Genomic DNA, 17,784 nt, shown 5'->3' on the forward strand with positions numbered 1-17,784 from the left:
AGCTGTGTGAGTAAGCCATCTTGGAAAGGAACCTGTCAGCCCCAGTCAAGCCTTCAGATAACGCTCCTTGGCCCATGTCCTGTCCTGCACAGGACAAGGTTCTCTGCATGACCTACATACCTCACTTGTCTTAGGGAAAATGGAGCACGCTCAAGGATGGCTGATACAGCTCTCACCACCCCTGTGCCCCATGGGATCACAGTTCTGAGATACAGACTCCTGGTGGCGGACATAATGGGGAACTCCACTCAAGGTCTTTCTAAGCCAACGATTTAACTAAGACATCAACATTCACAGCACAGCAACAAAAGTAGTTCTTGGGGGAGGTAGCCTCTCCTCCCCAACACATTTTGAGTTGAATAAATGAAAGCATCCTTAGTGACATATGTGGCAAAGATGGTTTCAGATCTTTTTCTATTCTTTATGAATGAAACTGGCAGAGGCATTATTTAGGATGAGAGATCCAGCCAGCCAAGAACCACGTGGTTCAGCAGCTCAGAGTATCCCTATTGCCCAGGGGTTAGATCCATCAGGAGATCAAATTATAGATTTAAAAAAATTAGCCCAGAAAGGCTAGTAAATGAGGTTGCCTATTTCCATGCTAATGAATGTCCCTTCCCATTCTGGAGCTTTTCTAGATAAAAGAACGTGCTCAACATCCTCCCAGTTGGCCAACCATGTGGACAGAGTCCTTCTCTCCCACCAAGGCTTGGGGGAGAGACCTGGGGCTCTGGACAACTTAATCGGAGTGGGGAGCCCTCTCATGATAAAACAAACAAACAACAAACACCAGAAAGGAAGCATCTATTGCAGACCCTTTGAGATATCATTAAAGGTAGAAATTTCAAATATGGATTCTAAAGGTGCTCAGAAAAGAGGAGTAAGATCATGTGCTACATGAAGTCCCTCCAACAAGGACAAAGTTCAGGTAGCCGTCTCTGTTGTCTTAGTCAGGAGAGGGGTTCAACTCTCACCCCCCTTTATTCTAACCCAAAACCAACCAACCAAACAAACCCTTGCCATTGAGTAGATTCCGACTCATAGCGACTGTATAGGACAGAGTGGAACTGCCCCACAGGGTTTCTAAGGAGGGGCTGGTGGATTCGAACAGCCAGTCTTTCGGTTAGCAGCCAAACGCTTAACCACTGTGCCACCAGGGCTCCACTCTAGGCCCAGTAAACAGCAACGTTCACAAGAAGATCTGCTCATTGCGTTACTTGCTTTATGTCTAATGTGCCCCAGCAGCCAAAGCTCTACCTTATTTTTGGTAAGTTACATTTCACGGGACAACAGCTACTCCCACCCACCAAGTGTTGATTCTGGCTATTTTCCCGTTCAGAGAGAGACAGAGATTTCCCAACCTTGTCTTCAGATTTAATTAATAATTTTAGAATCTCTCTAAAATCGGGCTTGAAGGTCTCTACTCATTCACTATAAAATTACTTATTTATGTTGTTGTTTTTAGTTGTTGTTGAGTTGGCTCCAACTCATGGCGACCTTATTTGTAGCAGAACAAAACGTTGCCTGGTCCTGCGCCATCTTGACGATCGAGTCCACTGTTTAAGTCCACTGTTGCGGATATTAAAAATTATTCATAGTGTTCACCAAATATTGATACATTCGGCAAGCCAGGTGTATGAGTGATGAGATAGATAAGGGATCAGTGCTATTGTCAAAGACGAAGAAATGAAAAATAACCTATGTACCTGGGGTTCCAGTAACGCCCCGGTCTCCCTTCAGGCCTGGGCTTCCTGGTAAATCTATGGTGTCTCCAACATCACCTAATGCATGTGAAAAAGATGGTTGAGAACAGGTCTTCTGATTGGGAAATAGTTAGTTTCCATAACTTCTATTATGCTACATTCCCAAGATTAATTTATTTAAAAATAACCAACAGCTTCTGCACACACCACACGTGCCCAGAGAGCTCTGAATTGTGGGTGCCCTATTTTATTGTAGGAACAACACTCACCGAAATCACCCGTGGGTCCAATCTCCCCGAAAAGGCCAGCTCTCCCAGGAGCACCCTTTTCACCCTACAATAAAGTTAAATATGAAGCTACCTTAAAAAAAAACCAAACCCATTGCTGTCGAGTAGATTCTGATTCATAGTGACCCTACAGGACAGAGTAGAACTGCCCTGTAGGATTTCCAAAGAGTGGTTGATGGATTTGGACTGCCAGCCTTTTGGTTAGCAGCCGAACTCTTAACCACTATGCCACCAGGGTTTCCAAAGCCACCTTAGAAGACAGTTAATGAAATAAGTTTGTAATATCTCTAATTTTTGAACCGCTAGTGTATCAAACCATCCAGTATACTAACAACAGTCAAGATTTATGATCTTGTCATTTTGCAGAAAGCCTCTACAGTTTTTCAGCCCAATAAAATGGGTGGTAGTTATCCGTTGTTCTTATTTCACTGCCAAATGATAAAAATGAAGCAAGTTCGGCAGCTTTATCTCTGAGGAGTGGATATTAATAACATCGGTGATGAAGACCATGATGGTGATGATGGGGTGATGATCATGGCAGGGGACTTTGGTGACATAATCCCCTTCTGCCAGGCTTTTCCCAGGTGAGCTGGTTTGATCATATTTCAGGAGCTTTCCACGTTGAACTGATCTAAGCCTTATGGCATCCTTATAAGGTAGATACTGTCACTTTCCATTTCACAGATGAGGCAGTTTAGGCTTGTTAGGTGTCACTGAGTTGATTCTGACTCAGTGACCCCATGTGACAGGGTAGAACTGCCCCATAGGGTTTTCTAGGCTGTAATCTTTATTGGAGCAGACTACCAGTTCTTTTCTCCCACAGCGCTGCTGGGTAGGTTCAAACTGCCAACCTTTTGGTTATCAGCCCAGTGCTTAACCATTGTACCACCAGGGCTCTTTATAGGGAGACTTTTGTTGTTGTTGTGTGCTGTCAAGTCGATTATGACTTATAGCAAGCCTATAGGGTAGAACTGCCCCATACAGTTTCCTGGGCTATAATCTTTATGGGAGCAGATCACCAAGTCTTTTCTCCTACGGAACTGCTGGGTGGGCTTGAACCACCAACCTTTCGGTTAACAACCCAGTCCTTAACTGTTGTGCCACCAGGGCTCCCAGCTGAGGCTTATCCAAAAAACCAAACCCCTTGCCGTCGGGTCAATTCTGACTCATAGTGACCCCACAGGACAGAGTAGAGCTGCCTCAGAGGGTGTTCAAGGAGTGGCTGGTGGATTCCAACTGCTGACCTTTTTGTTACAGCTGAGCTCTTAACCAGTGTGCCACCAGGGCTCCAACTGAAGCTTAAAAACCAAAAAACCAAACCTGCTGCTGTCGAGTCGATTCCGACTCACAGCGACCCTATAGGACAGAGTAGAACTGCCCCACAGAGTTTCCAAGGAGCACCTGGTGGATTCGAACTGCCGACCTCTTGGTTAGCAGCCGTGGCACTTAACTGCTTCGCCACCAGGGTTTCCAATTGAGGCTTAGAGAGGTTAAATAATTTTCTCAATGTCACTGAGCTAGTAAGAGGCAGAACTGGAATAACCACCTGGGCCATCTGACTGTAGAACTTGCTCTCTGTATCATAAAACAGTTATATGGCTGTGCACTTCACCTGCACAAAGAGCTAGATTTCTCCAAAACAATGTCGGCCTTATGTAACGGGGTTGGAATAATGCCTGCGTCACTCTGACTTCATGGAAAACATGATTTTCTCCTCTAAAAGGCTTCCTCCGCTGAGGGAGGGTGGAGGATCTGGTCTACGTTCATCCCACTGGTCACCACTTTAGCACTGACACCATGACTTCAATATTATAGCATCAATACTATTCCCCTTTCCTCGCAGGGTGTACCTTGAATCTCTACATTATTAATGTAGCTCCATTCTGTGAGAGGTGTGGGGAGGACATGCCAAAGGCTGCCTCCATATTTAGATAATGATCTATTTTTCTTTTATTTATTTATTTTATCGAGGCATAACATTCACGCAGTAAAATGCCCTCATGTTAAATGTCCAGCGCGATGGATTTTTATGCATTTACCACTCAGATAAAGATAGAGAATATTTTCAGCATTCCAGAAAGTCCCTTCGTGCCTCTTCCTAATTAATAATCAGTAATCCTGCCAAAGGATTAGCCACTCTTCCTGCCCAAGGTAGTTACTCTTCTGACTTCTAGCAGAGAGTCTTGTCAGTTCTTGAACTTCACAGAAATGGAATTGCATCATATAAACTTTTTGTTCCTGGATTATTTCATTCAACATCAAGTCTATGAGATTCATTATGGTTATGGTGCTTTATTGGTAATTCTGTTTTTACTCTTGTGTACTAGTCCGATATTTGAATATACCATCTTTATCCTTTCTCCTATTGATGGGCAATTGAGCATTTTCCCAGTTTTTTGGCTGTTACGAATAAAGCTGCTGTGAACATGGTCATACATGTCCTTTGGTAGACATAAAAAAACAAAAAACAAACTCACTGCTATTGAGTCATAGGGACCCTATAGGACAGAGTAGAACTGCCCTATAGGGTTTCCAAGGAGTGGCTGGTGGATTTGAACTCCCAACCTTTTTGATTAGCAGCTGAGCTGTTAACCGCTGTGCCACCAGGGACACAAGCATCTTTCTTTTTTTAAGTTCTTATAATCACAAGACTGGTTATAAGATCTGCTCAGCTACAGCTTTAGGAAGTAATGAGAGAAAAAAGACCCCCTGAAGAATTCTGAGGACATTGTGCCCACCAGGGCAGGCTAGGCAGATGGGCAAGCCAGGACCTGTTGCTAAAGGTTTACTCAGAACTTCTGAGCTGCCTAAAATGTGCCGGATCCCACTGAGATTGCCAGCACTGAGTTGTTGAGTGCCAAGGACTGTGAGGGAATAATACTTTTAAAGAAAGAGGACAGACTTGGTCCACAAAATCATAGTTTATGGAGAGTCAGGCCGTTACATATATTACATATGTTACCTGCATTGCTTTCAATAAAGGTGCAAGGTAGATACTACCTTCATTTTACAGACGAGGAAGCAGGTGAGAGCCCTGCCCAAGGTCACTGTTCACCAGTACGGCCATGACAACCTAGTGGGGGCACATAACAAGTGCTCAAAGACCATTTGTTGAATGAAGAGATGACTAAATGGCAAGGCTGGGATGTGAATCACGGTTTCCCGACTCGAAGCCCATCTGCAATTCAGTAACTGATTCTTGATCCTGAGGTCACAGATGTGCTCAAGTTTAGCAATCTGATCTCTAGAAAATTAAGTTTTGTTCTCTCAAGGCCCCCATGAAAAAATGTGCAATTTTCTTCTCAGATTGTGGAGACTCCATGAGGCCATGGTGGACATGGTGGACACTCCATCACTGTCAAGTATTGGTGCACAGCCAGCATTTCCTTACACTTGTCCATGGACCCAGAAACGCCAAGACTTCTGACTATTCCTATCCCAGTGAGTGTTGGACTAAAGCACTTTCATCAGCAAGCATCACAACACAAGCCGAGCAAAGCAAACCACACCAACTTACCCTACTCCCAGTGAATCCTGGAAATCCTATAATCCCTGGGGGACCAGTCACACCAGGGAAGCCTGGTAAACCGGGCACTCCAGGGACTCCGGTGTCTCCTTTTGTTCCTTTGATGTGGCCAGGCTTCCCAGGTAACCCAGGGATTCCTGACAGCCCAGGGACCCCTGGCATGCCTTGAAGACCTGAAAGAAGAACCTGTGTATGTAAAGCTGTGGCGAGGACGTGGCACCTCGCCCTCTCAGAGCCTTCCATCTTGCAGTTCTGAGTGCTGGATATCTTAAAGCAGGAGAGCAAGGCTCCTCAGGCATCAAAGAATATTTGGTCAGCCCACTTCTGGAGATCTCAAGATGTCAGAAGAGTTAAAACACAACTGAAGTCTGGCACAGACACAAAGCAGCTCTGTGCAGAGAAGCTGCTGCTCCTTGAGGGGCGGGGGGAGGGAGAGAGAGAGAAAGAGGGAAAGGGAGAGAGGGAGAAGGGGAGAAAGGGAAGGACGGGGAGAGACAGAGGGAGAAGAGAAGGGAGATCTCCCTCCCTCCGCCCGCCACAATGGGCTGACAGCTCATAGGTTGGCCTGAGCCTCATGGTGGCACTCACCTTTTAAGCCCAGGTATCCTTTCAATCCCATAGGCCCTTCATCCCCCTTTTCCCCCTTAATGTCTTTCATTCCTGGCAGGATGATGGGAGGTGGTCCTGGGGGGCCAGGATCCCCACGGCTGCCTTGAAGAGAACAGAACACAGTCATTTTCCTGGACCTCAGAAGAACACAGATGGGGAAGGCCTCCCAGCCTTGCTGCTGACCTTCAAAGCTGAAGCCTGAGAGACTCTGAGCCACCAGGCGGCTTATTATCCCCTAACCAGGAAGCCTAAGAGCTGGAGACAAAGCTCTTGGAGACGGACAAATTGGGACGGAAAATGTGTGTTTCTCCTGCCCCCTTTGCCTTTCCTTCTCTCCTTTCTCTTTTGTAAACAAGTAGAGGAGATGGAGGACGTGGTCCCCTGACTGTGTGGGGCTCTATTCCCCAGCACAGAACACCTAGCAGATGACAGGACCCACCCCCTTCCTGTAGGGCTGCCAGGAGAATGTGGTGAATATGTGCAAAAGACAATACAGATTGGAGCTATCAAAAATCAACATGGTTTCCATTCCTATTTCATGTGAGAGAATTATATTTTTTATTTGTATTCTGATGACAGAAATCAAGCTTGATCACAAGCAGGAAGGCTCCCAATAAGGAGAGCTCCTTGTTCCACTATCTTCTTATGAAGCACCTTGCTTGTGCGTGCTTCAGAATTCAAGACGGGTCAACCGTAGTTAAGGAGTCCCTGGTTGGTGCAAATGGTTAAGCGCTTGACTATTAGACGAAAGGTCCGTGGTTTGAACCCACTCAGAGGCACCTTGGGAGACAGGCCTGGCAATCTACTTCTGAAAGATCCTGGCCTTGAAAACCCTATGGAGCATTCCTACCCTGCACACATGGGGTTGCCATGAGTTGGAACCAACTCAACAGCAACTGACAACCACCACCACCATAGTTAGGAAGGTAACAGTAATAAGCTGGTGGAATGTGGCAAGGAAGCTGTCTGGTGAGCTTGTAAGGATTCAGTAAGTTGGAGAGACAGCGAGCGGGATTCAGGAAGCTTTCCTGGGAAGCCAAGGGTGTTATAAGGCTCAGGCTGAGGGTGTTCTGGGAATCTATCTTCACTGCATGTTAGGGCATTGGATGAAAAGAATATAGTTTTACTCATCAAACATGTATTGAATATTTATCGCTAGGCTAGCTACTGAGGGGAGTAGTAAGTGAGCTGCCCACCCTTGCAGAGCCCACAGTCTAGTGGAGGAATAGACACCCACATAGTGAACTTCACCCTGAGAAGGCTCACAGAGAAGTAACAGAGCTGAAAGGAAAATAGTGTAGGAGTCAAGGGCCATTTCATTTTAAAATTAAAATGGTATTTTTTTTTTTTTGGTGATCAGTGGCCTGAAATCTCTAAATTAACACAAAGATTATTTGAAAATGCAAGTGCAAGTCAAAAGCTTGGGAAAAAAGTGCCCTAGACAGCAATTTCTATTTTGCTAAGAATTTGTAAAAGTTTTAACTCTTTGAAGTGTAATTAAATTTTTTTTTAAACAGCCTTATCGAGATAGGATTCACATACCATAAAGCTCACCCACTTAACGAGAATGATTCAATGGTATTTACTGTAGTCACAGAGTTGTTCAACTATTACCACAAACTAACTTTAGAACATTTTCATCACCCCCCAAAAGACTTGTACCCGGTAGCAGTCCTTCCTCAGTTCTCCCCTCCCACCAGCCACTCAGCCTTAGGCAACCAATAATCTACTTTTTGTCATCACAGATTTGCCAATTCTAGACATTTCATAGAATGTTTTAAAGGTTCATCCATGTTGTAGCACATGAGTACTTCATACCTTTTTAAGGCGGAATAATATTCCTTACATGGAAATAGTACATTTTGCTTATCCATTCATCAGTTTATAGGCATTTGGATTGTTTCCACCTTTTGGCTACTGTGAATAATGCTACTATGAACACTGGAGAATAAGAATCTGCTTCAGTTCTTGTTATGGATTGAAGTGTGACCCTCAAAAATATGTGTCAACTTGGCTAGGCCATGATTCCCGGAATCGTGTGGCTATCCACCATTTTGTGATCTGATCTGATATCCTATGTGTTATAAGTCCTAACCTCTGTGACGTTAATGAAACAGGATTAGAGGCAGTTATGTCAATGAGGCAGGACTCAATCTATATGATTAGGTTATATCTCGAATCAATCTCTTTTGAGATATAAAAGAGCGAAGCAAACAGAAAGGAGAGGGACCTCAAGCCACTAAGAAAGAAGCAGTGGGAGCAGAACTAGTCCTTTGGACCTGGGGTCCCTGCGCTGAGAAGCTCCTAAACCAGGAGAAGATTGATGATAAGGACTTTCCCCCAGAGCCAACAGAGAGAGAAAGCCTTCCCCTAGAGCTGGCACCCTAAATTTGGACTTCTAGCCTCCTAGACTGTGAGAGAATAAATTTCGCTCTGTCACAGCCATCCCCACTTGTGGTATTTCTGTTATAGCAGAACTAGATAACTAAGACAGTCCCTATTTCCAATCCTTTGGGTATATGAATAGGAGTGGAATTTGCTGGGTCATATGGTAATTCTATGTTTAACTTTTTGAGGAATTGTTAGCCTGTTTTCCAAAGTGACTGCATCATTTTACATTCTCGCTATCGATATATGGTGGTTCCAGTTTCCCCAAATCCTTGCCAATGCTTGTTGATAGTAATTAAGGTTTTAGAGTCCACTGTGGTACTTTCAGAAAAAAAGTTGTCTGAACAAAATTCACTGCAAATGTTGCTTGTTAGTAATGTACTCTGTGGACAAGGAGCCTCATATTTGGATCCTGAGATACCTGACCTTGTCAGGGCTCAAACCAGCCTCTTTCTCATGGATTATAATTTCTTTTCCATGAAGTCACATCATTCCACCTGGACTACTTTGTCCTTCTTTTGCCAAACTGAGTTCTCCTCCTTAGAATTTACCTTTCTGCTGGTTTTTACCTAGCTTCAACTCTTGATGCTAATCATGGTATCATCATGATTGAATATATTTTAATAACACATTTAGTTCTTAATGCTGCTTTTGTCTTTGACTTTTTATGGTTTCCTTTGGTAGGATTATTCCCTTATTACACCATTAACACCTTGAGGCAGGGACAAAGTCCTCTATATTTTGTTTTTTTTTTACCTGCTTCCGGATTTAGGTTTCTCAGATATGGTGGATTCTCAAAGAGTCACCCTGAACAGTGTTACACCACCATGAACAGAAGCCCCCACAATGTAAAAAGAATGTTAAGAGGAGCAGGCATACCTTTAACACCTGGTTCACCAGCCAGACCTTTTGGACCAGGAAGTCCAAAAAATCCAGCCTCTCCTTTGTTTCCTGGATATCCGGGTCTTCCTTTAAACCCAAGCATACCTTGGAAACCATCCATACCAGGAGAACCTCTGTCCCCTTTGAAGGCAAAGAGAAAAGTACTGGGTTAGCTCTGAATAAAATGGACCGAATACTTGGAATTTTATCTACAACATTTCAACACTGTAACTTCTTAAGTGAACGGTGCTAACACTCTTCACCTAAAATAGCAACTACCTGGAACACCATTTTCTAAGTGATCTTGTTCACTGACCAGCGTATGTTATTAGGTGCCGTCGAGTCAATTGGACTCATAGTGACCTTGTAGGGTGAGTAGAACTCCATATAGGGTTTCCAAGGCTGTCATTTCTAAGGAAGCAGGACACCAGGTCTTTTCTCCCACGGAGTGGCTGGTGCGTTCAAACTGCTGACCTTTCAGTTAGCTGCTAGGCACTTAACCATTGTGCAACCAGGGTTCCTTCCAAAAGCTTAAAAACCAAACTTGTTGTCGAGTCAATTTCAACTCAGAGCGACCCTATAGGACAGAGTAGAACTGCCCCATAGGGTTTCCAAGGCTGTAATCTTTACAGGGAGCAGATCACTGGGTCTTTTCTCCTATGGAGCAGCTGGTGGGCAGACATTTTGGTTAGCAACCTAGCGCTTAACCATTATGCCACGAAGGCTCCTGACCAATATATAGACAGAGGGATACAGAGTCAGCCTGCCTCCAGACTGGCCATTAGAGACAAGCTACAAAGGCAAATCCACGGAGGTCAGGCAGAAGGACTACGAGGAAATGTGGATGTAGCACAGGTGTCCAGGCCCATCAGGAAGGAGTCAGAGGCCGCTAGAAATTAACGTAACATTAATGCTGTACCCAGCATGGACGTCAGACAAAGGGCCACCTGTCTTCTGCAACATCCAAAGGACAGAGCGCTCTGCCTCTGGATAAACAGGTTTGTTTCTCTGTGTACAAATGAACCTCTCCTGGTGACAAACCACATTTCTTGGTGTTGGTTTTACATTCATCAGATAGCCTCCTGATTCAAATCTAGTATTCCGAGTGGGCCTCTCTACTCATTTCCCTGTGCAGATGGTAAGTCCTGGTGTACAGTCTCTCTTGGTAAATTAACAAATAGGCACCTCAAGTCACACCTGAGTCTAAGTCCCATTGGCCAGCTTTCCCAGGTCTGTCAGCCACTGGGGTGAAAGGAGTGATTAAGCTTCAGATCTGCAGGTGTGTGAGGTCAGCCCCAAACATGGGTAATGGAGATGTCCCATAGAGTCATCCTAAGTCACAACTTAACCAGCCTGCCACCCTGGTCAAGGTTATGCCCATTGGCATGGCTCCACGATTACCTTTTGGCCCGGGGATACCAGGCATTCCGGCCACTCCTTTGAATCCAGGGTTTCCTGGGTGACCTCTCTCACCCAGTATGCCAGCATCCCCTCTGTCACCAGACAGGCCTTTCATGCCCACGGGGCCAGGGAAACCTGTGTCTCCTGGATCCCCTCGGTCACCAGACAGACCTATCAAAAACAGGAGGAAGAGACATTGTAAAAAAGGAACAAATACACACACACACACACACACACAGAAAACTTCTCTTACAATTATTTTACAACATCAACTACCAAAACTCTCCTGGGTAAGAAAAACATCCTGGAAGGAAAATGGAAAACTCTAACTATAGGGGTGCACTTTCAAAGTGGGACCAGAGTATGTAGAGAAACCTGCAGGGCTGGCCTCTCTAAAGAAGTCTTTATGCTAAAGCTGGAGGCTAACCTGTGAGATGCAAACCAAACATGACATGTGAGATGAATCTCCCTTTCTCCAGGTAAGCCTTCTTGCCTTCCGAACCCAAAGGAACAAAGCTGTAACGGTGGAGTGATAAGGCAGGCGCAGGTAGGGCATGGGTGCTGAGGTTATGCCCAGAGGACCGCGTGCACCCCCAAACATTTGCTTGTTCTGTTCCTGGAGATGATGTTCTAGGGAGGTTCCCAATACACCTGCCAGTTCACACCCCTTCCCGGCTCCCTGAGTAATGGCGTACTTTCTGCTTTTTAATGTTACAGTATCCTTCCGTGAAATGATGGCGACAGTAAGTGACACTTAAAGGAATTCTTACTTGGCAAAATAAAAGTTGAAAACCCTTTGCTGGTTACCCAGGACTGTATTTGAGATTTCCGTGGTCCATGAAATCTGCAAGCCTGGAGACAACTGCGATGTCAGGAGGTCATTAACCACTTTGCGGATCAGCACAGGGGCGTATTCCTCAGCCCTCAGGCAATCCTGGCGATGCCTGAGGGAGGTCGGGCCCTTAGCTTCTTTTGGTGCCACCCGCCCGAGGCTGTGTGTGATGTGCTGAGCCTCTCTGTCCCGAACCTCCAGCTGCCAAAAGTCTACATCTCCTGGCACCTACCACCCACCTCCTGCCTCACCCACTGCCTCCATATTTTCTGAACTAAGCACCTCCTTTTGTTCCCTCAAATCATTCAACTTTCAAGAAACAAATACTAACTTCTCTCCAAATAAGAACAGTGATTTTGAACTATTTGGAGCAAGAATTTTTTTTTTCCTAATGAAATCTTCCCTAGAGCCCGGCTGTACACAACAGATAACAAATGACGGGCAGGCTCCTCAAGCTGCTGAAGTCTCTCGTTTGGTGGGATGTACTTTTTTTTTTTTTTTTTTTACTTCCTGGTTTTGGAACCTGAGCAACACTCAAGGGAGGGTTCCTTGGAGCACAGTTTCAGAGCTCCTGTCAGGACCTGATCGTTTTACGGGAGGGCTGGAGTCTTACCTCCGTGGCCTGGGGCACCTGGCAGTCCCAAGGGCCCGGCTTGGCCAGGAGCTCCTGGGAATCCATGCAGTCCCGGTGGTCCAGGCAGTCCTGTTTGGCCTGAAGGTCCTGGGAAGCCTGGCTGACCCTTCAGCCCTGGCATCCCGGGCATCCCCTGGCTTCCTGTAGGATTCAGAGATAAGAGATGTGAGGCCAGCTCTATGCAACTCATGGCAAACAACATCTACCTCTTACTGGTACTTCATAAATACCGCATTTATTTATTTATTTTTGGATTTCTGGAAAATACAAAGTATAAAGAAGAAATACTATCACTCAGGGATAATTCCTAACATCTTAGCATATTTCCTTCCTGTCTTTTTTCTATTCATATAAATATACCTAGAAATAGAGGCAAAGTTGACATCACACCGTAACTGCAGTTTTAACCTGGCTTTTTTCACTTGACGCTACATTTTGAGCATTTCCTACATTTTAAAATGTTCTTTTCAAACATTGTTTGAAATGATTGCACCATATCCCATCATATGGATATATTTTTTTTCTCTCCGTTTTTTTATTACAAAAAATGAGGAACGGATCTTCTCAGTGGACACCCAGACCCATGTTGCAGGTAATTTCTTCAGGAAAATGTCCTAGAAATTAACTTAGTGGGTTAAGGCGAGGACTAACTGAGTGATTTTTATGTGTATATGGCAGTGCTCACTCTTCTACCAGTGTCTTCTCAGCGCTGAGGGCTAGCATTAAAGCAAAAGAAAAACCGGGCAACTTCAAGCAAGGGAAAAATGGCATATCGGCTATGTTAGTTTGCGTGTTTTTGATTATTCGTCAAATTCCTTTTTTCTAGTGTTTGCTTTTTGATGAAATTTTTGTTCTTTGCTTCTATTTTCCTTTGAGGATTTTGGTATTTTTCTTACAGATTTTAGTGTTCCTCATATATGTTAACTAATTTTTCTTCCTATCTATGGGAATATTTGTGCTACCTTGCTGCTGAAATTTTAATTTTCTTTTTGACATGCAGAAGATTAACTTTGTATGCAAATTTTATACATTTTGTACATGGCTCTCTCTCTCTCTGATTTCTTCTCTTGATTTTATGTTTAAAATATCCTTTGCTATTTGGGAGCGCTTTGAACCTGGTTTATTATGGTTCTAATCCCTGCTGAGAATTTGCATTTCTAACAAGTTCCCAGGAAGTTATATAGAAGAATTGCCTGGGGATCTTGTTAAAATGTAGATTCTGACTCAGTGTATCTGGAGGGGGGAAATGAAATTCTCAGCAGGGAACTTGTTAGAAAGTCAAATTCTCAGCAGGGGTTCATGCTGGCCTGAACCGGTTCCAAGCCCTGCCCAGAGGTCAGATAATTACGAACACGGATTTTCTTCTTCTTCTTCTTTTTTTTTTAATATAATTTAGGTTTTTTTTTTTTTAACATTAACTACCTGGACCACCTTATATTTAGGCATTTCCCCCTTTCTTCTAGGAGCTTAACGCTTGTTATAGTTATCACGTAATTAATAATAATGGTGAATTATGCATGTATCAACACCGGGCATTTGCACCATGTTTCCCGAGTGATCTACGGATACACTGTCTAATTGGATCTTCATAACAATCATACAGGGTCACGGGCTGAACCCAGAGGAGGCAGACAGATGGGGGAGAGGAAGAATGGAGGGGAAAGGGTATTACTGCAAGGGACTGAGTCAGTCTTGGAGCACCCCAGAGCCAGAAGTCGGGCTTCTTGACTGTCATTACCGAATTATGACAACCTGCACAGGAGAAACAGGTCTGTGATGTGCAGGAAGTGGATTCTAAGCAGAAGTCTGAAAAAGATCCTTTGAGATGCATGGACGCATATATTCTCATATACTCCAGTTTTACTGCCGGAAATGAGGACACTTTTATTTTTTGTTTTTCTATCTTTGGAGTTTACAGCTCTAGGGAAAAAATATAATTGCTTGTGGGTGCTAACGGTCTTGCAAAAATAGCTAAGCATGGTTACGGGCTACAAAGTTTTAATAAGCAAGGTCAAGGTCCCCGCCGCAGGCACTTCTCTTCATCAACAAGGCAGCATGGAGGGTTGACCGATAGGCACACGTTGACGCTCATACCAAGCAGTGTTGACACTGGATGAACTGTGGCAACTCAGTAAGATGAGCAGAGCTGAGGCCAACGGGACTGAGGAGCATCCGGACGCCTGTTTCTGAATGGCCTTCTCTAACAGACTAGCCAGTGGGCAGGACAGGCTATCAATAGATGAGCGTAACATGATTTCTGCTACTTCAGTGTTTGCCTCAAGAAAAATCAGGTGCTGGGGTATTTTATTCCTTCACTTGCCTATTGTTATTATTGCTTTGGTGCTGAATATTTTTAGGTCAATTTCCGTTTATGGAACACCTGTTAAGAAAGGAACTACAAAAAAAAAAAAAAAGAAAGAAAAAACCAGCTCCCTTTAGCTAAACCAAAGCTAATCTGTGGGCTTGCCTGAATCCTTTCTTCAGAAAGGTTTGCTGAGACACACAGGCTGTATCTATGTTTCTTTCTAACAGGCCTCTAACAGCCAATCCAGCCAGAAGCAGGGCCCCTTTGCACACTGTCCCTGTGGCATGGTGGCACAAAGCGTCACTCTGGATGCGAGACAGTTACTCACAAGTTTCAATCCTTTGGAAGTGAGAACTTTTGCAGAACAAGAGATGCTGCCTAAACAAGGCTTATGAAACCTGCCACAAAGGTAACACCGAAAGCAGCAGAGAACTTCGTAAAGTGTCTGAAATAAACCCGCCATTGTATTTTGTTTTTACCCTCAAAAATTTTGATGCCTGTGGGAAATGTTTAAGTTAAAAAAACCCAAAAAACTAACAAAAGCATTGTTGTTGTTGCTGGGTGCCGTCGAGTCGGTTCCGACTCATAGCAACCCTATGCGCAACAGAACAAAACACTGCCCAGTCCTGCGCCATCCTTACAATCCTTGTTGTGCTTGAGCTCATTGTTGCAGCCACTGTGTCAGTCCACCTCATTGAGGGTCTTCCTCTTTTCTGCTGACCTTGTACTTTGGCAAGCATGATGTCCTTCTCCAGGGACTGATCTCTCCTGACAACATGTCCAAAGTAAGACGCAGTCTCGTCATCCTTGCTTCTAAGGAGCATTCTGGTTGTACTTCTTCTAAGACAGATTCGTTTGTTCTTTTGGCAGTCCATGGTATATTCACTATTCTTCGCCAACACCACAATTCAAAGGCGTCAATTCTTCTCTGGTCTTCCTTATTCATTGTCCAGCTTTCACATGCATATGATGCGATTGAAAATACCATGGCTTAGGTCAGGCGCACCTTAGTCTTCAAGGTGACATCTTTGCTCTTCAACACTTTAAATAGGTCCTTTGCAGCAGATTTACCCAATGCAATGCATCTTTTGATTTCTTGACTGCTCTTGCCATGGGTGTTGATTGTGGGTCAAAGTAAAATGACAACTTCAATCTTTTCTCCGTTTATCATGACATTGTTCATTGGTCCAGTTGTGAGGATTTTTGTTTTCTTTATGTTGAGGTGCAATCCATACTGAAGGCTGTGGTCTTTGATCTTCATTAGTAAGTTACCAAAAGTAACCTTATGTAAAAAGAGCTAGGGCACAGTTTCCATAGCTGGATCGCAGAGCAGACTGATCACAGAGACGCTAACGCGAGTTAAGTGTGCGCCTTCTGCCTTTCATTTGTGTGGAAGTGTCACTTATTTCAATAATCCTGAGGCAAGGCCCAAGCAGAGAACTATTTCCCTTCAGCAGCGCTGCCAATTCCTCAGTCTTGCAGATAATTGCAGTCTTATACTTTACATTTTTTAATTGACCTAGAGTTAGCGAAGTTGGAGAGGCAGGCCCCAGATGTCTTCGCTGCCAAAGGGTCTCTGTGGCCTTGGTGATGTTATCACATGATCTTCATTCTCTGGTCTGGTCTTGGGCAAGGTGGTTCGGGTGTGTGTGTGTGTGTACACAGCATGTCTGCTCTACCCCTTCTTGGGCTCTTTTCCCTTCTTTCTTTAGGCCCCATTCCAGCCTCCCAGGCAACAGAGAATCTCTCTACAGGCTGTGGCACCCCTCTCTCGGGTGATTCTCCCAGTCAGTATCAACAGTTCTCATCAGCATCAGAAACCACCTGCCTGCGCCCCACTCCCCTTTTGGCATGGCTGAGAAGCTGACAAGCTAGTGTGAAAATGAATTGGCACTCACGAGTTTAATGGGTTCACCTGGTGGTTAAGAATTATATTTAATCAGGCCCTGAATGTCTTAATCTAAAGGCTGTCTGACAGTGGGAAGGGCTATTAGCTTCTTGTCACCACAGGTAAAGCCCCCCTTCTGTCTGGGTGTGGGATTTAGGGACCATGACAGTCCTGTTGGTCAACAGATAAAGTCACGGTTTTATCCTTCAATCTCATGTTTGATTTGGAGCACGGAGGCTATGTCATGTACTTTGGTGATCTCACAATCTCCAGCATGTGACTCACTGAATAGAAATACTAATCACCGGCCTTCATTAAAGTGGGTGGGTTTGGGGTTCTTGATGCCAATTTTGGGTAACTTTTGGGTAACTCTGATCAGTGTGAGGCCCCCTAACACGTTGGTGTTTGTATGCGTTTTGGTGTTTGTATGTTTGGATTTCTACTTTGCTAAATTTTAAATTTAAATGGATAACATTGTGAACACATTTAAAACATTCTTAAACCAATCAGTTTTTAAACCAATCAATTAAATTGCATTCCAGGTCATTCCTATCTTCCTCTTAAGCTCTGGCTAAGCATGGCCATGTCCATCTTTTCTTCACACCAACTGTACGAATTAAGGACAAAAACAAATCAGCACAAAACAGCAGGCCTTCCATGGTGGCGATTCACGTGCAACTTGAGAACAGAGAATATTATTTAAACCATATTTGTAAAAGGTGTCAAAGGGCCATGCTTTACTGGCTATAGAAGGTAAACACAGGATCATTTTATTATGGTAATAAAAACATTCTAAAGGAAAGCTGGAACAAAATGGAAGGAAGAAAAGTAAGACTAGTGTTGTATATAATGTCGATTTTTATCAAGTCCCCAGAAGGAGCCCAAGTTCCAGAAGTACAGCCAGAATGGGACCCTATTGTTCTTCCTCCTGAAATGGCAGCTTACCTCTGAATCCAGGGGGGCCCCTCTCTCCAGGTTGGCCCTTCAGCCCCGGGTGTCCAGGCAGTCCAGCATCTCCCCGTGGTCCAGGCTGGGCTCCCAGGACTTCTCCAGGAAGTCCCCTTTCACCTGGTGGTCCTACTGGCCCTGGTAGGCCTATGGGACCTGGCTGTCCATCCGGCCCAGTGAGTCCTGTTGTACCTTTGGATCCTCGGGGTCCCACAAATCCTGAAAGGAAACACGAGTCACTCCCAAACCACAGGTCAGCATGAGGACGTTCTAAGAGAAGTATCAGAAAGAGACTGAAAACTCCAAGGATTTGCAAACAGGGTCCTCGCAAGCTTTACTTTGGCCTAAGGCCCTGTGTGTTACCTATTTTGCAACCCACAC

At 44.5% G+C, this 17,784-nt stretch overlaps 1 protein-coding gene across 1 annotated transcript in view; it reads right to left on the reverse strand.

Annotated features, from left to right (window-relative positions):
* The window catches only part of COL4A2 (collagen type IV alpha 2 chain), a 250,289-nt gene that overhangs the window by 28,920 nt on the left and 203,585 nt on the right, over window positions 1–17,784 (reverse strand). Inside the window, exons 29-36 of the mRNA XM_064275231.1 lie at window positions 17,401–17,622; window positions 12,242–12,403; window positions 10,797–10,967; window positions 9,393–9,536; window positions 6,105–6,227; window positions 5,508–5,689; window positions 1,973–2,036; window positions 1,707–1,781 (exon numbers count right to left, since the gene is read on the reverse strand). Coding sequence (XP_064131301.1) covers window positions 1,707–1,781; window positions 1,973–2,036; window positions 5,508–5,689; window positions 6,105–6,227; window positions 9,393–9,536; window positions 10,797–10,967; window positions 12,242–12,403; window positions 17,401–17,622 — 1,143 coding nt within the window. The remainder of the gene's footprint in view (window positions 1–1,706; window positions 1,782–1,972; window positions 2,037–5,507; window positions 5,690–6,104; window positions 6,228–9,392; window positions 9,537–10,796; window positions 10,968–12,241; window positions 12,404–17,400; window positions 17,623–17,784) is intronic.

Source organism: Loxodonta africana, chromosome 23 (assembly GCF_030014295.1).
Source record: "Loxodonta africana isolate mLoxAfr1 chromosome 23, mLoxAfr1.hap2, whole genome shotgun sequence".
In the NCBI taxonomy this organism is placed as follows: domain Eukaryota; kingdom Metazoa; phylum Chordata; class Mammalia; order Proboscidea; family Elephantidae; genus Loxodonta; species Loxodonta africana.